Source organism: Mytilus trossulus, chromosome 6, assembly GCF_036588685.1.
Source record: "Mytilus trossulus isolate FHL-02 chromosome 6, PNRI_Mtr1.1.1.hap1, whole genome shotgun sequence".
Lineage (NCBI taxonomy): Eukaryota > Metazoa > Mollusca > Bivalvia > Mytilida > Mytilidae > Mytilus > Mytilus trossulus.
Window position 1 is genome coordinate 48872381 of NC_086378.1, and position 21272 is coordinate 48893652.

Below are 21272 nucleotides of genomic sequence, written 5' to 3' on the forward strand. Positions count from 1 at the left end.
TAGTCGTATGTTTAAGGATGTAAAGGCTTGTTGCACAAAAAACACGTGGCAATTGTTTACAAACACTTTCTACATTTACACATGATCATGTTATAGGCGCATTTTGATTGGATGCAGTGAGTTTTGACTGCAACCAATAAAAATCCTTACCTTGTGTCTCCGAAATGTTATCTCAATCTGCCAAGGGTGAAGAGAGCAGGAGTGGATCGTAACCCTTGGCTAGCGAAGATGCCATCAGTCTGGCAAATTGGTTTTCTACACATTTTTCTTCATGCTTGAAGATATTGATTTGATTTTTGGTGCAATCAGTTTATCATGACAAGTTACAGATCAAGTTCAAATTATGTTCCAGTCTAATGATTTTGTGCAGAGTTATGGTCCTTTGATCTATAATTTCACTATAAAGATAATCAGTTTTCCACACTTCTTTTTTATACGACCGCAAAATTTGAAAAAAAATTCGTCGTATATTGCTATCCTGTTGGCGTCGTTGTCTTCATCCGAATACTTTTAGTTTTCGCACTCTAACTTAAGTAAAAGTGAATAGAAATCTATGAAATTTTAACACAAGGTTTATGACCTCAAAAGGAAGGTTGGGTTTGATTTTGGGAGTTTTGGTCCCAACATTTTAGGATAAAGGGGCCAAAAAGGGCCCAAATAAGCATTTTCTTGGTTTTTGCACTATAACTTTAGTTTAAGTGAATAGAAATCTATGAAATGTTGACACAAGGTTTATGACCACAAAAGAAAGGTTGGGATTGATTTTGGGAGTTTTGGTTCAAACAGTTTAGGAATTAGGGGCCAAAAAAAGGCCAAAATAAGCATTATTCTTGGTTTTTGCACAATAACTTTAGTTTAAGTAAATAGAAATCAATGAAATTTAAACACAATGTTTATAACCACAAAAGGAAGGTTGGTATTGATTTTGGGAGTGTAGGTCCCAACAGTTTAGGAATTAGGGGCCAAATAAGCATTTTTCTTGGTTTTCGCACCATAACTTCAGTATTTATAAATTGAAATCTATGAAATTTAAACATAAGGTTTATGACCTTAAAAGGAAGGTTGGTATTGATTTTGGGAGTTTTGGTCCCAACAGTTTAGGAATAAAGGGTCCAAAATTAAACTTTGTTTGATTGCATCAAAAAATGAATAATTAGGGTTCTTTGATATGCTGAATCTAACTATGTATATAGATTCTTAATTTTTGGTCCTGTTTTCAAATTGGTTTACATTAAAGTCCAAAGGGTCCAAAAATTAAACTAAGTTTGTTTTAACAAAAATTGAATTCTTGGGCCTCTTTGATATGCTGAATCTAAACATGTACTTAGATTTTTGATTATGGGCCCAGTTTTCAAGTCGGTCCAAATCAGGATCTAAAATTATTATTTTAAGTATTGTGCAATAGCAAGAAATTTTCAATTGCACAGTTATAAATTCAGCAATAGCAATAAATCTTCAATTGCACAGTATTGGGCAATAGCAAGAAATCTTCAATTGCACAGTATTGTGCAATAGCAAATATTTTCAATTGCACAGTATTGCACAATAGCAAGAAATATCTAATTGCACAATATTGTGCAATAGCAAGAAATTCCAATTGGATTTCAATTGAAGTTATCTTTCTTTGTCCAGAATAGTAGTTGAATCAACTTAAATCATTGTTTTATACAATATACAATGTATATTCACTTTTACTACAAACTGATAGATTAAAACAATCTTTACCATTCAGTCATTGTCAGTGATAACAAGCACTTTTTTTTACATTTTAATATTTTATGATGTATTTAAATGAGTAGTTATTGTTGCAAACTTCATTAGAAATTTGAATTGAGATCAGTTTTGAAATAAGGGAAAGGGGGATGTGAAAAAAAAAAATCAGATTTCATAAATAAAAAGAAAATTTCTTCAAACATTTTTTTGAGAGGATTAATATTCAACAGCATAGTGAATTGCTCAAAGGCAAAATTTTTTTTTTAAGTTCATTAGACCACATTCATTCTGTGTCAGAAACCTATGCTGTGTCAACTATTTAATCACAATCCAAATTTAGAGCTGAATCCAGCTTGAATGCTGTGTCCATACTTGCCCCAACCGTTCAGGGTTCAACCTCTGCAGTGGTATAAAGCTGCGCCCTGCGGAGCATCTTTTTTTTATGTTTGAAGATATTGATTTAAAAATTGGTAAACAATTTTATCATGACAAGTTAAAGATCAAGTTTGAATTCTGTAATGGTTGGATAATTTTTGTTATAATAAAAAAACTCTCATGCGATCAGGCATCCCATAGTAGTTATGGTCCTTGGACATAGAAAATTTACTTAAATAATCAGTTTTTAACACTTTTTCAACATTTTTTTTGTCAAGCTTGAAGATATTTATAGATTATCCTTGATTATCTCAACGAGATTGATTTTCTCGCTTGAGCTGGTACAGCGAAAGTGAGAATAGCAATCGAGTTGAGATGACCAATGATAATCTGTTTATCGCTATTTTACCTATGACGACGTCGTCAATTTCAATGTCAATTTCGTTAGCAACGCCACATGGCCTCCTTAGTTTCTAGCAATAATTTTTCCATCTCAAGCGAGAAGCATGATATGAAAAAGATCAAAGGAAAAATGCACAAAATAGCGATAATGCTTGATATTTAATTTGTTTATAGTTTACACCATTACAAGTTACAGATCAAGTTAGCATTTTTGTCAAGCCGGCAACTTTTGTTGCAGAAAGCTCGACATAGGGATAGTGATCCGGCGGCGGCGTTAGCTAACTTATTAGAATCTTTATATTTTAGAAGGCGGAAGACCTGGATGCTTCAAACTTTGTATATAGATGCCTCATGTTACAAAGTTTCGGTCAGTCACATGTCCAATGTCCTTGACCTCATTTATATGGTTCAGTGACCACTTGAAAAAAAAGTTCAGATTCTTTGTAATGTTGAATTCTCTCTTATTATAAGTAATAGGATAACTATATATTTGGTATGTGCGTACCTTGCAAGGTCCTCATGATTGTCAGACAATTTTCACTTGACCTCAACCTCATTTCATGGATCGGTGAACAAGGTTAACTTTTGGTGGTCAAGTCCATATCTCAGATACTATAAGCAATAGAGCTAGTGGAAGGACTGTAAGGTGTACATGTCCAACTGGCAGGTGTCATCTGATGTTGACCTCATTTTCATGGTTCAGTGGTCATAGTTTATAAGTTTTTGTCTTTTGGTCTGTTTATCTAATGCTATATGCCATAGGTCAACTATATTTGGTGTATGGAAATATTTTATGATCTATATGACAGTGGCACAGATTTTATTTGACCTTGAACTCATTTTCACGGTTCATTGCTCAGTGTTAAGTTTTTGTTTTTTGGTCTATTTTTCTTAAACTATAAGTGATAGGTCAACTTTATTTGTTGTGTGGAAGCACTGTTAGCTTTACATGTCTGCGTGGCATGGTTCATTTGACCTTGACCTCATTTTCATGGTTGATTGGTATTTGTTTAGTTATCTTGGTTGATGTTAAGTTTATGTGAAAGTTGTAATAAAGCTTTATACTTAAGACTATCAACATAATATCAATGATTATTCTTGTTCTTATGTCATACTATTATACCACTGTCCTATATTAGGGAGAGGATTGGAATCCCGCTAACATGTTTTACCCTGCCACTTTCTGTATGTATGTGCATGTCTTAAGTCAGGAGCCTGTAATTCATTGTTTGTCATTTGTTTATATATACATATTTGTTTTTTGTTCCAATTTTTGTACATAAATATGTCAATAGAAAGTGCTCAGTGAATCTACCTATTATAAGTCATATGGTTAGCTACTGACCCCGTAGGGATCCATAGAGGGTTAGTAAAATCCATAGGGGGTGAGGCCGGAGGCTGAGTCCCCTATGAATTTAATTCACCCTCTATGGTTCCGTAGGGGGTCAGTAGTTAACCGTATAACGAATTTATCAGATGCTGGAGTTTTTTTGCAGCGTTTTGTTGAAAAATAAATAGTGAAACACAACAACAGTTATAGATGACGTTGTCATTAACACGTCATGAACCCCATATGAAACTTACTAACCCCATACGGTCTCATTGTGACCACGTGACGGAGTTTAACCAATCACAACATAATAATTCATCTGTGGTCCGATAAAAAACAACAGAGAAAAGTATATGGAGATACTGTGGTGTCGCTTTTTTACATAGAAGGTAGCACACTTCCCCTTGAAGTGGATTTTTTTCTCGCAAAGATTCAACTACTTTAAGGAGGAACAGCTTTCAAAGGACAATTTGACTTTCTTTTAATTCTAGCCATTTTCTAATAAAGGAGGAAAAATACAAACAATAAAATTTATTAAGTTAATGCTGTTAGAATTAAGAAAAACAAAACATTAATAAAATTATACAAAATATCTCAACAGGAATATTGTGACAGAGTAAATATAGAAATAAATCTTAATAAATTATTAAACTTAATTACAAAACAATTGTTTAAACACACAAAATAGTTAAACCTTTTTTTAATACATAAAGCATCATTTCAAAAGAATTTTCTTCATGGCATCCTTCTTACTCAGGTATGTCAATGTTTAATTTTATTCAACTTAAATGTTGACTGTCTATTATATATAAGTTGTAAAAATGATCAGTGAAGATTTTAAAGAGATCAACATGGTTAATCAAAATATTTTATTAATCATGAAAGTATCCACACAAAAATATGGATTTTTAATGCCTTGAAGAAAATTTTGCTCAAAAGGAGACCATCATAATTTCTTATTGCACTGATTAGAAATACAAGATACTTTTTATTTACCTTCCAAAAAACTCTTTAAAAAAAAACAGCTAACTGACTTATGTTACTTTTACTACCATTACTCAACTTAATTATCTCAGCAAAACAACATATCTTGTTTTGGTATTATAGGCTGTAGTTCCTATTTTTGCCTTAATCTGACTATTTTGACATGTGTATAAAATTGAGATGACTATTCTCAACATAATGTATCATCTTCTTCAATAGGCAATAAAACAATCATAAATTTTCCTGACATTCAGTGCTTAACTAATTTTAAAATCTCAGGGAGCAAATAATGACCTTTATACATTCTAAGCCCTGGCATTTTGATTATTGACAAGCATATACCACAACATTTCCCTTATTTGTAAGGCACATACATCTTATCTTTTAATTAATTACTTAAGGTGGTACCCAACACTTTCACTAAAATTAATTTGGCTTGTTTAATTTTCATAAAACTTTTGACTATGTATTTACTTTGACCCTTTAACAAAAATATAAATATTTCAAAAATTTTGAACCAACCATTTTGTTAGAAAAATTACACTGGTTATATAGCAGTCTGACAAACACCAATTTTGATCATTGAGGAGTTTAATATTCCCGTTACAACACAACGTAATTAAAACATTTAGCTGACGTTACAGATCTAGAGTTATCTCCCTGTAGTGTTAGGTACCACCTTAAGTAAATTCATATCATATTATTTGACTATCATCAAGTAACTCATTCGAATTATAATAAACAACACCAAATTCACTTCCTAAAAAAACAATAAAAGTAATTGTTTTACTTTCTTTCAGGTTAAATTGTGAGATTTCTTCTTCAGCTGTATCAAAATATCTAAATGCGACTACAATTTTACCAACTCTGAGATATTACTTGATTGAACAAATAATGTTTCTACACATTTGTACACATGTATCATTAGCAGAATTGGGGATTTGCACAAAACAATTTTCTTTACAGAATTAACAAACAATAAGGGATCTTTTATGTAAAAAGTTGGTTACTATGTTAAGAAGTTTTTGTGTTATTTACAAAAAAAACTCACAATGATAAAAAGACTCAAAACAAATACTTTTCACAAGAAAAGTGACACCAATGATTTTTTTCTAAACAGAGAGAGAGAAAACTTAAATTTAAACACAGTATCTTGAATACAACCTATTAAAACAGACATAACTTTATAAGATAAGATAAGCAATATCTATTTTGTTATGTAAGGTAAACAACAATAAATCACTAACTAAAATGATTAATTCAGATTATGAAAAATTAAAACTTGATGAACTAATAAATAACTGTCAGGTTAATGTCCAGTTGCAAATTAAGTGCATATTCAGGAAGGAAATATATATTCATTTCATATGATTATTAATCCTGCTAGTTTCTTTATTGATATATTGAGCAAGCTTGAAATATGTTAATTTCCATGGTAAACAGCTGATGGTATCTGAATCCACAGGAATACAATGTTAATGCACCTTGACATTTTATTCTGAATCTGTGCTGACCAGTAATTTAAAATTCCTCTTTCACTTCTTTATAAAAATGTTAAATACACACAAACATGGAAACAGCAAATTCACTTTGAAAATCAATGCAAAAACAAAGATATATACAATGAGGAATTGGTTATCAAATTCTGCTTAAAAATAATAAAGAATGGCTACATTATATTTATAAATACATGACAGAAAAAATTGACTTATGACTTTTAGCCTAGTCAAACATGACATTTGAGCTGCGTCGGATAGAAATCGACCTCATGCAAATCAACATCAATACATCTGTTAACCTATTTAGGTTTTGAATATAAATTCAACTTCTCCATGAAGCTTCTCTAGAGTGAAGTATTGAGTTTTATAGGTAAATATAGTCACTCACTTCTCCTGGTGACCCCTGAATTTATCTTTTACTAGCGAATTTAGTTTGATAACTGCATTTTAATGGAAGAAAACTCTAGGCTATAAGAGCAAATTGTTTAAATGAAATCATTAAATATATAAAAATTGAATAACACATATATATTAAATATAGATAAAGGAATTAGAAAATTAAAAAATTAATATCACAATTTAACCTCTACCCTATTTTTAAAATACATATTTATTTCCTTTTGATTTTGTCTAGTTCATCAACACTTATACATTGATTGATTGGTTGGTGCTTAATGCCACTTCTAACACTATTGAGCTATTTCCTACTAGTCATAGTGTTCCATTTGTGTTCATGTTTTTGTTGTTGGAGGAAGTCAATACAGGGCCACTGGACTTATTTACTGATCAGTTCAACATGTTCAAGGCATTGTTGAAAAAAATAAAAGTTCAATTTTAGTTTTAAGAATACATGATATAAGCTATTTAAGAAGTCCCAGAAAGACAGTCAATGTGAAGATATTCAAAATATCATAAAAGTTCACTAATTTCTAGATTTTACTAACAAAGAATAAAGCATAACTGGAAGAACAACTATAACAAACACTATTCCCCCACCCAATAGATAAATTGGAGGTTTCAAAATGTCCACTTTATTGTCACATAACTCATTAAGGCCATCAATGGTAGCATCATGTTTCGACTTAATGAAGTCGTAGTTTGCACAGATCGTGTTGAGTTTTTCTTCTGATATAACTGGCTTCATGCAAAAATGCAGAAGTACGGCCATAAACAGCACTTGGATGGTGATCAGAAGCAATAAGCTTGCAAAGCCAAGTCCTGATGATGCTGGTTGTCCATTTCCTGATGGCGGTCCTATTCGTGGTGGAACTGGCTTTGCCCCTTCTTTAGTTTCACCTTGTATTTCTGTTTCTGGAGAGAGATAATCTGGACGAGCTTCAGCGTTTGTTACTTCTAATGCATTACTGAAAACCTATAAAATGAAATGATTGCTGATGTATAATTCATATACTAGTACTTCTTTTTCATTTTATGAAATTCCTGCATTTAGTATAGTTCTTCATTTTAATCTCTAAATCCTTAATAAAAATTACCTGTTCAGTTTATTGTAATATTTTCTGTCCTGAACATACATAAATATTGCAAATGGATGTTGAGCAACCAATCAATTAATTACTTACAGCTTCCAGTGATTTCAAGTACTCTCAAATCTGCATGCATTTGCAACTGCCAAAATTATTCAAATTCTAAGCAGGTAGGAATTTTACAGTCAACTTTATTTAATAAGTTTTAATTTTTTAGTGTTTTACCATCACTTTTAAGCACCGCATTTAGTTTTTTTGGGTCAAGGAAGACAGAGTGTCAGGAAAAAACCACTGGCTTTTGATAGGAAAGCTGACAATCCTAGTCAAGATTGGGGTCCAGTACACCCGTATGAGTGAAGTTCAAACTCTAACCCCAGTGTTGACTGGTAAGGGATTACAGTAGTAACTTCTTAGATCCACTCAGCCATCGAGGCCTCTTATTACAGTCAATGATAATATTATGATAAAAAAAAGAAATTCTTGAATTTGGCGATAAAAGTAGGAATAGAACAGAACTTCTGTATTATGCATCATTATTGATGTTTGAAATCTAGCCAAATTGATAGTATTATTATATAGGGATCATGTTTACGTGCTTATTTTATTAAATGAATGATCATCAATATGAGTACTATCAATTAACATATATTTTAACTATCCCCAATCAGAAAAGAAAAGATCTATAGGAAAAAAACAAACAGAATGCATTGCTTGATTAAAGGGCTTAATGCTAACCTACATTGGGCAATGCATATTGCACATATATTTTTTTATATTTCTGATTGTAATGTCTGATTTATTTTACCGGTCAGATGAAATTTTGAAATTGTTCATAATTCTTTAAACTAAAAATTACTTAATGTAGATAAATCAACTAGTAAATTTTATAGTTTGTACGCAAAATTTAGATATTAAATGCTAAAAACCTTTTTCCATCAGGGGGCGAAGCTGCTGGGGTCTATAATGGCCCCCAGACCTCCTCTTGCTTTTTTTTGGGTCTACAGTTTGACTGAATATCTAGCTTTGTAACGCCCTTTTGGGCCACTGACCTGTGTCATCAGTTTAAGAACACGAACATCAATCTGTGGTATGACAGAAAACATATAAGACATCTCTTTATCTATATCTTCACAATAATTCTTAATCCTTGCAAAGCGATTATTTGGTATTCCAAGATGTTTTCTGAATTCTGTTTCTCTTTTCTCCACTTCTACATTGTTTCTTCCATTGAACTTGTCAGATTTTGTCATAACACCAAATATTGGAATACCTGAATATATATGCAATTTTATAATGTAGTTAATAATTTCTCACTGCATTGCAGACCTATTAGTGTACTTCTGTTGTTGTACGTTCTATGACACATTCCACATTTCCATTCTCAATTTTATTATATGAACATGATATAGGTTTGACAGAAATATATGATGTATAAAAAAATTAAACTCAGTTTGCATCTCAATATTCAAAATGCATAAAAAAATCTAAGTCCCAGTTATCAACAAAAGAACTTAAATGTTGACACCACTGGCGACACTAAGTATAGCTTCGAAAACAAATATTTTATTAATATATTACATGTTAAATGCACTTAACGAATATGTTATACATTTTAATGAATATCTACAGTTAAATTTGAATAAAGCAGTCACTCATGAGCATTAACAAAAGTGACCATTCAAGAAAGGTGACACTTTAAATTAGGTTTAATCTGATCAGACATTGCAAATTGTTTCAGAATTTTCAATTGGATGAGTTATGGTTCTTGATTCAATGCAAACAGATTTCAATTCTCATTTGAACTTGTTATCAAACATAATACATATATATACAAATTTCATTATGATCAAGGCGTTTATATTTTGGTCTGAAAGAAGCTGTTAGAGTCAGGTGATTGCTCAAACCTGAGCTGACCATTAAGGCAGGTTTGACTAATTATATATTGGGCTGACCTTATAGATCAGCAATAATACGTACCTCTTAAATCATGTGCTACATCACTTACACATGCCATTAACTGTGTTGGAAGGGTAGTCAAAGGATCTCCTGAACACACAAATATAATTCGGTCTATCACTAAATATTCTTTGCCCTGACTAAATCTTGTCTTTAAACCATTTAAGCCATAATTTTGGTAATGGGTTAAAACATCAGATAATTTTTCAAATTCTTTCATCCTTCCATAAAAAATAATCTTGAGTAGCTCTCTTGTAAACTCATCATTCTGGTCTTCAAAGCCTTTCATATCAATAAATGTTGGCATTAAGACATCATCATCCTCTTGATTGTTTGGTCCCTCCCTGAAGTAGTATTTCTTTTTTTTAAAACTGAAACAAAATTATAATACAAACATTAAGTGATTCAACATTATGAGCTGTATCAGGCAGAAATCTATCTTGTGCAAATGAATATCAAAAAACTTCTATTAACTTATTTCAGGTTGAATAAAATATCTACTGTGACTGTGAATTCTATCTGATTGAAAATTGAGTTGATATATTTAGAACCCTACAAAACAGACCAAAATTCATCGCTTACTTCGTATTTGAATAATCAAAGACAATCAAAAACTTATGTATGTGTACTTGTATAAGGTTTATTTCTATCTGACACAGCTGATATATGTTAGAGCTGCTACACATGGTTTTTTTTTAAAAAGTACTACAAATTTACCTTTCCTGCTCCCTTATGCCTGGATCTAGACACGTAACTACCACTTTAACCCTGGTTTACGCGTAATATGCCTTATAATTTTGTACAGGTTGTGACAAGAGAACACACAAACATCATGAACATGATATTAGACTAGAAAACATAATGCCCCTCTACTGATTTAGTTGGACATAAAATGCATTGCAAATATTATAAATACTATATCTCAAATTATCTTTAAATGATGCAGTCTTGACTTCAATTTCAAACGAAATAAACAGGAAATTTGCCTGATGATGCCCATATAAGGGACATAACTCAAAAATTGTAAGTGTGATGCCACTTAAAAGTGTACTTGATCCGAGTTTTGTGGTACTAAGCATTGAGTAGTTGTTTCATAACATATATAAAAGAGGGACGTAAGATTCCAGAGGGACAGCCACACTCATAAATCGAAAATAAACTGACAACGCCATGGCTAAAAATGAAAAGGACACATGCAAACAGACAAACAATAGTACACATGACACAAAATAGAAAACTAAAGAATAAACAACAGGAACCCCACAAAAAACTAGGGCTGATCTCATTTGCCCTGGAAGGGTAAGCAGATCCTGCTCCACATTTTCTAAATTGAGGCATTGGAAGCAAAAAATTCAGCAAAATTTCAATGTTCAAATAAAATAAATAGGGAATTTGTCCATGAAACAAAGATGATACCCACTGTAACTTGTGTTAAAAGAGACGTCTCAAGTACTGTAAAAGTGACAATACTAAAATTTCGAAACTTGATCTGTGTTTCTGCTTATTAGCATTTTGCATCAGGTTCATGACATTTGATTGAGGAAAATTGAGTTTGAAGAACAGAAATAATAATTCAGCAAATTTCCATTTTGAAAAGGGCAATTAACTTCTAGAGAAGCAAACTAGAGTTTGGAGCCTGTGTCGCTCACCTTGGTCTATGTGAATATTAAACAAAGGACGCATTTGAATTCATGACAAAATTGTGTATTGGTGATGGTGATGTGTTTGTACATCTTACTTTACTGAACATTCTTGCTGCTTACAAACATTCTATCTATATTGAACTTGGCCTAAGAGTTTCAGTCGAAAATGTTGATTAAAATTTACAAATTTTATGAAAATTGTTAAAAATTGACTTTAAAGGGCAATAACTCCTTATGGGGTCAATTGACCATTTAGGTCATGTTGACTTATTTTTAAGTCTTACTTTGCTGTACATTGTTGCTCTCTACAGTTTATCTCTATCTATAATAATATTCAAGATAATAACAAAAAACGGCGAAATTTCCTTAAAATGACTAATTCAGGGGCATCAACCAAACAGCGGTTTGTCCGATCCATCTGAAAATTTCATGGCAGATAGATCTTGACCTGATAAACAATTTTACTCCCTGTTAGATTTGCTCTAAATGCTTTGGTTTTTGAGTTATAAGCCAAAAACTGCATTTTACCCCTATGTTCTATTTTTAGCCATGGCGGCCATCTTGGTTGGTTGGCCAGGTCACGCCACACATTTTTAAAACTAGATACCCCAATGATGATTGCGGCCAAGTTTGTTTAAATTTGGCCTGGTAGTTTCAGAGAAGAAGATTTTTGTAAAAGATTACTAAAATGGTTAAAAATTGACTATAAAGGGCAATAACTCCTAAAGGGGTCAACTGACCACTTTGATTATGTTGACTTATTTGTAGATCTTACTTTGCTGAACATTATTGTTGTAACACTTTATCTCTATCTATAATAATATTCAAGATAATAACCAAAAACAGCAAATTTTCCCTAAAATTACCAATTCAGGGGCAGCAACCCAATAACAGGTTGTCTGATTCATCTGAAAATTTCAGGGCAGATAGATCTTGACCTGATGAACATTTTTACCCCATGTCAGATTTGCTCTAAATGCTTTGGTTTTTGAGTTATAAGCCAAAAACTGCATTTTACCCCTATGTTCTATTTTTAGCTGTGGCGGCCATCTTGGTTGGTTGACGGGGTCACGCCACACAATTATTAAACTAGATACCCCAATGATGATTATGGCCAAGTTTGGATTAATTTGGCCCAGCAGTTTCAGAGGAGAAGATTTTTGTAAAAGTTAACGACGACGGACGCAGGACTACGGACGACGCCGGACGCCGGACGCCGGACGCCAAGTGATGAGAAAAGCTCACTTGGCCCTTCGGGCCAGGTGAGCTAAAAAGATACCACCAAAATTCATACATGACCTGTGATTTGTGGTACAATTTAATTAACCTTCTGAATAAGTTTCACAATATTTATTTGAGGCAAACAAAGAAAAAGAACAGAAACCGAAAATTCAGAAATTTTCCATTTGTCAAGAGGCATAACTCTAGAACAGTAAAAGTGAGGCCACCAAAATTCAAACTCGATCTGTGCTTTGTGGTAATAAGTATTGTGTATAAGTTTCATTACATTTGGCTAATTAAGGATAGAGAAGCAAAACCATTTTTTTGAAGTATGTATGAAGTTATAAATATAAACCCTCGTTGTAGTGGATGGGGTATCAAGTTTTACCCTTAACCCATGTTGACCATCTGTTCTGAACAGCGAGGGTTTATATTTATAAACTGCATTGTACTGCATCGTGTAACTAGTATACCTGATCAAATTTTGTGAAATCTGTTTCCCCAATCCACCATGGCTTCCATGTGCTGCTAGTTCATTCCATTTTTCGTCACTAAAGCTGGCAAATATAGTATTAAGAAGAGATGATTTTCCACATCCATGTGAACCAATAATTGCAATATTCAATGGATGTTTTCCACTGGATATCGTACCAACCTCTTTTTGACAAATTTTTATCAGCTTCTGTTTGTCATCCCAACCTTTTTTCTTTGTATTATCTATCTCAAGGAGGCTACCTATATCTATATCACTGTCTGAATCTTCTGTCTTTGAAACTGGCCCTCTTGAACCTTCATACGTATCCCTACTGAGTGCAGCCATCTATAAATATACATAATCGAAAAAATCAGATAATCTTTTAAATGTTCCTTAAATTTATATGTTGAATGTCACTATCTTGTGCTCTATATTTAATATTCATACCTGCTGCTTGAAATGCTTGTATGTGCTGCAAATGTAAATACTGCTACTTAAAAATTAATCATTTTATGAAGTTATATACTAGTAGTCAACTTTAAAAGAGCCCTAAAAGTAGTATGTGTAATTTTTACTTTTTCCAACTCATACTTCTTAGTTCTACTCATTTTTTTCCCAATAAGTTATATAGTTATTGACCAAGCAAGTTTACACTCATTAACCCAAACGACGTAGGAGTTAAGGTTAAAGGGTCATCCTGAGTTGTGCATATTAAATGAAATATACTGAAACTGTTACATTATTTGGAGAATTGTGATGTAAATTAAGGAAGCCTAATTAATTTTCAATTTGTAACAATTAAGACAATGCCATATTGTCTGGTTGAAACTATAAGTATTATATTATATGTTGTAATCTAGATGTCTGTAGTTTGGTTTTGTCTTTTGATTGCTGTCCTATTTAGCTATTGGCATATAACCTACATATCCTACAGTTTAGTTCCATTTGGTGTAAATCAGTGTATGAAAATTCATTACTGAAATGGTTATGAGTATAGATTAATTGATTTTCTTTACCTCAATAATATGCTTAGAGGAAGATGAACCTACATGACGGACTGGAGACATGTACCTTCTAAAAAATATTTATTAAACAAAACAAAAATGTTTTACTTTAAGGTAGCACTACAGTCAGAATTTTCTGACTCCAATCAACAGTCTTTAAAGAATAATTTCTCTAAAACTACTCCATGGATTTTTAAAATCTTTAACTAATTTTAAAGCTGAAATATAACTCTATCTTAATCTATCAAAAAAAATATTTTTGGTTTGATTGATCTCAAGATATAGCTCATTAATTGCCAAAAAAAGTGGTCTTCCAACTTGGATCAAAATGGCAAATTCATGTCAAATGGTAGTAAAAATTTGTTTTCATCCCTTTAATCAACCATATGAAATCAACAAAACCGTGTCTTAGATTTTTGATATATGTCTCAAGTAAGAAGATATATTGATTTAACTGCTGGGTTCCAAACCTCATTTCACCTTTCATCTATTGAGACCTATAAATTCATTTAGAAGCATATTATCCAAAAACTGGGACACGGTATTGTAGAAAACACACCCTTTAATCATGTGAAGCCAAAGGGGGTACACATAAAGTTTCTATTTTCATTTTTTCATTACATTTCTCATGAAAAATTGTTCTGAGAAATGACCTTAAAACTGAATTTCCTCCTTAGAACCTCTATAAAGTCAGTATAAATACAAGAATTCCACTGGGAACACCCCAGGAGTGTTCTGATACCATTAATAAATATATCAATAGAACCAACTACTTTGTGTCTTTGATGCTGTAATGCTGTAAATTTTGCATTACATGCATTGACATGTGAACTGTCCAACCCTTACTTGGCATTTGGCGGGAATTTGACGTCACAGATTTGACCAACATCTATAATGTAGTAATTAAATATAGACAAAGCTCCGCCTCTTTCCAGACAGTCTAAGATAAGAGAATAACATGATTAACCAGCTGCATAAAATCAATGTTAAACATCATTATTCTCTATATATAAAGAATAATTTTCATTTGAATTTTAAAAAAGAAATTATAAACTATGTCTGAAAAAAGCTAGAACATTAAAAGTGTGCATAAAAAACATGTTCATAAAAAGATCAAGAGTTAGACCATACTCTTCTTGAAAATACACTTTTCCTCAAATTTTGTTTAATGTAATGGAACTGAAAAAATACATTTAAACACAAAACTGTATTCAAACGAAGAAGACCAAGGGGGGGGGGGGGGCACAGGGGGCACGTGCCCCCCCAGTTCAGGTCACCAAAAAATAATTTCTAACATAATTTTATTGCTACTGAATCTTCTTATCTAGAGCGGAAATGAATCACAGCTTGATTTGACTTCTTAAACTGGCCGTTAATTAATGCCAGCGTCCACATGCGTGATTTATGACAACTTATCGATGGGTGTGTAAATATTGACACCTTTGTGTGTTTTTAATGTCTCTTTGCAAGCTTAAATTATGGAAAATACATTTACATGTTGATTGGAATAGTACGAATTTTTATTGGTTTATAATACAATACAGATTAAGATCGATTACCAGGTGAAACTTCTGATCTGTGTTTTTAAAGAATAGGTACAAATTATATGTTTATAAGTGTTTATAATGCAATTATTAGTAACAAGAAAGATTAAATTCATCAAAACGCGTATTAATCTGTACACTGATTTTGTTTCATAATTTTAAGCCCAGATACTGAAGGAGATTTGAACCGTTTCGAAGTGGACATTAACAAACATACGGTATCACTCTGGTCTATGTGATGTGCTCATGTTTGTCAACAATTAAAGTGCCGTTATTAAAAAATCATTTCTATTGTAAGACCCTTATGTTTATATCTCTTGTAAACATTGAGCATGAATGTTGAATAGGGCGTCTAGGGAAATGCCAGGAATCCATAGCTTATTAGTCCATCTAATTATATTATGTTTCTTTGCTTAAAAAATGTTAAATCTAATTCCATGTAATGACTGCACAAAAAATTACTTGTAAAGATCAAAAACATTTTTTTTAAAGTGGCTGGGACAAAAAAATCACGGTTTTGTAAAAAAAAACGCAAATAAATCGAGAGATATTATATAAGTAAATTTGCCTTAAATATTAACCTGTAAGTTTCTTCATTTTTTTTTATTTTCCATTAATGTCATCCATTAACTGTACATTTGCATTTTAATACACACAATACCATTGAAATGCTGAAAGACACATTTAATTTTTCAGTTACTATTATTCGATAAAGAAATTACGATTATCAAACAAGAAAAATTCCATAGAGTTACGATTATCATCCCGAATTTTTCAACGGCAATTTTTAAAGCGCTTAGACAATTCCAGTGCACCGTTACGATTCAATTTTGATGTAATGGTATAGAAAAACCTTGCAGCTGAGTAACAAGTGACAAAAACATGCTATTGTCATTTAAGTAAATTGATTGTAAAGATTTTACCTATATCTGCCGTCGCCATATTTGGATAATCGTAATTGCAGTTACTATTATCTCTATAATACCAGTGATTATATATGTTTGCTCAAATTGGGGTTCATGCGTACAATATATTTTTGTTTAGAAACAAAACATTACATAGTTTATGGAAAGTATAGACCTTTAAATGATAGAATAGAAAAGTGCCTGATGTGAATTGTGATAACACTGTTTTTAAAACATAAGGAATTTAAGGGATTTCTGTTACTTAGATCTAAATAAAGATTATTACTTTTTTCTCCTATTTATTAATTCGACAGAAAAAAGGTACAACCTTAAAAAAATGCATGCTTCTGTCATTTTTAAATGCAGATTGTGAGTTTAATTGAACGGTGACCCCATTTTTTTATTTTTATTTTTCCATTAAGTATAGAATAAAGTTTATTTAATTTATAGTAAAAAATAGAGAAATCCTTTATTAAAAAAAATGCGAGCCCCCTTATAACCAACTCAAGAAGTTCGAGGATGTCATAAAATTGACAACTCTTTTTAGAGGTAAACCATAAAACTTACTATTCACAGCAAACTTTTAAGCCTATTGTTTTCCCTTTTTCTAAATGAAAATGACTCCCAAACAAAAAATTCGATGACAGCTCTCCGGTATTTACTTTCGTTTTCACAGTCAACAAATACAGGGCAATTTCTGATTGGACACTCGAGAGCATCTAGTCTCGGCCCAATACAACTTGTTTTCCTACTTTTGTCCCAATAAATTCGCCCCACTGACATGAAACCCGGCGAATAATACATGTTATAGTCTTCTTCTAATTTTTTTTACACTTTCAATTATGAAACACGCTCTCACTGGAATCTATAATTTCTGTAATGAGGAGTTATAAAATTTTATTTTTGTCACACATTTAAAAAGTTTCTATGGAAAGCCGTTCTCGTCAAAACTATGTTTAAACCATTTTTCGAAAAATTTACACATTAAGAATTATAACAATTATAACAAAGCACAGTGAGATTTAAAAACTTCAAAACACACAGTGAGATTTAAAAACTTCAAAACACACACTGAGAATTAGAAATTACACACTGAGAATTAAAAATTACACACTGATAATTAAGAATCTCAGTTAAGAATCACACACTGAGTATTAAGAATTGCACAGTCACTGAGATTTCATAAAGACGCACTGAGATTACAAAAATGAAAAACACACACTGAGAATTGAAAATTACACACTGGGAATTGAAAATTACACACTGAGATTTCAAAAAGACACATTGAGAATAAATAAACTGAAAACACGCACTGAGAATTTGAAATTACACATTGAGAATTCAAAATTACACTACAAGCTTAAAACAACTAGGGGACAGCACTCGTTAGTCCTTCAATTTTGCAGTTCCAAATTATTCATAAAAAAAACCTTTAGAAATGCAAGAACAAGAAAAATACTCACTCACTCCGAGGCTTATTTCAAAATATAACTAGATGGTGAAAAACTTTATTAAAAGAAATTAAAAGAATTATAAGAAAACATTGGAACAATCTGCAAAAAAATTTTTTTTTACTCAAGTATATAAAAGAAGATGTGGTATGATTGTTAATTAGACAACTTAATTTACTATCCACAAGAGACCAAAAACTTTTCCACTGTTACCCTGATTTCGCAAGATAATCTTTTATATTATTTTAATTATGCTATATAAACGTAACAAAAATATAAAAGATTATCTTATTTTATCTTGCGAAATCAGGTAACAGTGGAAAAGTAAAAAAAATATTTAAAAAAAATACCGATACACTGGTAATGATCTGAATTATAAAGGCAACACACTTTTGAATATGAGCGCTGTTAAGTTTTGAAAGGAGTAGGTCCAGTAAGACCGCTTTTTGGCCCCAAAATATAGCAGTTTTAAAAAATTGTTAAAATGTATACTTTTACTTATTTATATTGGTTAGTAGAATGGTTCTGCTACATAAATATGGGCTGTTTTTGACAATACAATGCACATATATTGGGTACTAGCACCACTAAGTCATGCTAAATTACCGAAATCTTCACAATTCCAGCATTTTCGTTTAATTTTAGACGGTTTCACAAAAGTGGCCGCATCTGTGTTCATCAAAAATATTGAAATGTGGGGGGGATCTATAATGATAAGAGCTCTTGAGATCAAGATATTAATCTGTTGAATTATTCATCTTATGAATATTCATTATTAGTTTGCATATTAATCTCAGTGTGTATTTTTGAAATCTCAGTGTGTAATTAACAATTATCAGTGCACGTGTTTTTCAATTTATTTCTTCTCAGTGTGTCTTTTTAAAATCTCGATCAGTGTGTAATTTTTAATTCTCAGTGTGTCATTTCGATTTCTCAGTGTGGTATTTTAGGTTTTAAAATCTCAGTGTGGATTTTTTTTGAAAAAGGGGTTTAAACATAGTTTTGGCGAGAACGGCTTGCCAAATTCCTTTAATTAATGATTCAGTATACTATATAATCTAAAAATAAATAGACTTTAAGAAGGAAAACAGTCTGGCATGCTTCTACTGTATCACATGTATATATATACAGATCTATAAACTAAACAGTTCATACATAAAATAAGATAATGTAAGATAAGATGTTTTTATTCCAATTAAAGAGCCCATGAAGAGCAAAGTATTTTATTACAATGATTTTTATAATTGTTACATAAAAGAAGTAAATTCCATGTATACGTATACGTATTCGTTTTATTTACAGTTAATATGACGGGACTCGTGCTTTTTATAGAACACAAGTTCTCTGGATAATGCAGCTTATAGCACATATCAATATACATTTTCTTCTTTTTTTCTAGATTGCTTCGACTTTTAAACCCAGGAAATAAAAGCGTTTTAACAGTTAATGATAATATGGTGTCTCATAAGCCTTTCTAGGCTGGGTATTTGTCTTATTTTATTCTGTGCAATGTATTATATTATATAATATGTATAAAAATCTGTAGACAAGTATGTGACACTTTAATAAAATAAATTATTATTAATGATCAATTACGCTATGTACATGATATATCTGCCTTGTTTCTCTAACTTTTTGCAGTTCATCAAGAAATGCCAATTAACGAAGATCAATAACGACTTTATTTTGAAGATTTGTTTCTTTTCTCTACCGATCTTGACAAAAAGATAAAATGGTGCTAAATCTTCTTTTAAAGTTCCATAGCAATTGTATAAATATGACTCTCTTCTACCACTAAATGTGCGTTTAGTCGATTCATAATATAAGTTTCAGTTAGGAGACATGCAGTTGAATACCCCCATATTTTTTTAAGATCCGAATAAGTTGATGATAAGATGGTTAAAAACGGTGTACAGATTCAATTTTGAACACGGTTATATCCAAACGTACCAAAGAAGTTTTATATTTGCTTTTTTTTTTTGGAAAAATTGAAGATGATAATTTTGACGGTGGCCGTGATTTCGGTGAACACATGCAAAGTAACGTAACTGTGCGCTGTGAGCTTGCAGAAGAAACTGAAATAATTATCCAAATGTAGATAGATACTGTTGTCAGGTCATTAAGATGGCATATTCTGGTATTATTATTAATATTGATTCATTGTCAAAAAATGAGAAAATGGACTAAAATCTATTTTGAGACTTTTTGGACATTCTGTCAAAGATTTTGTAAAATCACTGTTTTTACTATATTTGCAATATTTCACTAAGGGATTTTGTTATTTTCGTTGAGCAAGGTTTAAGTCAAGCTTGGAAGATTAAGCTAATCTATTTTTTTAATTTGTTTTTCAATTAGCAACATTTAACTTCAAATGATCTATCATATGACAAGCCCAGACTTCAATTCCTTAAAAAGTCTGTATGTTCTATTGTTAATTATTTATCTATGTGCTATTTTTTCTGTATCCCCTTAATTGACTTTTTTTTAACCCATTTAGAGAAATATTTGTAAAGTCTATTCTAGAAATTTTTGTTTGTTATAAAAACTGTGTAATTATTTTGATGTGTCAGATTGGATTTAGTATTACACTGAGCAGTTCCAACTCTGTACAATTGTATTCAATGCTGAACTTACTAAATTATACATCGCTAACCAGAGTCGTCTTTTGTTGCAAGAGCAACAAAATGTAGTCCCAGAGTCGATGCAGACTTGTACTGATTATTCAATGTATGTGGTTCCAGGCCCAGTCACCAGATACACGGTCCCAGTTTCTATTTGTGACAGCATGATTCGGGTTATTTTCTTTTCAAATATTTTAGGATGGTAATATATTAAGACTCTTACGGGAGGAATTGTGCTTGATTTTCATAAGATGAAAACATACTCTTTCAATTAGTTTAATTGAGGTTTGAGCCGACATCTAAGTATTAAACTGCTCGTATTTTTTTGATAATTTATTATCATTGTCATTTTCCTTAGTTTTTGTTATACCTAGGACTCGGACTTCCTGTTAAACGAGTTTAACTGTGCATATTATTGTGTGTTTGTTTTTCCTACATTGGCTAGAGGTAAATGTAATGGGGAGAGTTGAGATCTCACAAAACATGTTTAACCACGTCACATTCTGCGCCTGTTCAAAGTAGCTGTTCTTGAAGGCATTGTTTTGTTTTCTGCTCTCTTGTCGGTTTGTTGTCTCTTTGAAATGTTTTGACACATTCACCTGTAACGTTGGTAGCCTATATATATTAACTAAGATACAAGCCAAACAAAACGTTTTCAATACAAA

General features: G+C 31.6%; 1 protein-coding gene across 1 annotated transcript; it reads right to left on the reverse strand.

Annotated features, from left to right (window-relative positions):
• Positions 1-4336: 4336 nt before the first annotated feature.
• Positions 4337-17216, reverse strand: LOC134721462 (uncharacterized). Its single transcript, XM_063584508.1, has 5 exons — positions 17103-17216; positions 13081-13427; positions 9765-10114; positions 8837-9057; positions 4337-7675 (listed from the first exon to the last, which is right to left on the reverse strand). Exons 2-5 carry the CDS (start codon positions 13425-13427, stop codon positions 7226-7228), a joined length of 1368 nt encoding a protein of 455 aa, XP_063440578.1. The 5' UTR covers positions 17103-17216; the 3' UTR covers positions 4337-7225.
• Between the last annotated feature and the right edge of the window lie 4056 nt (positions 17217-21272).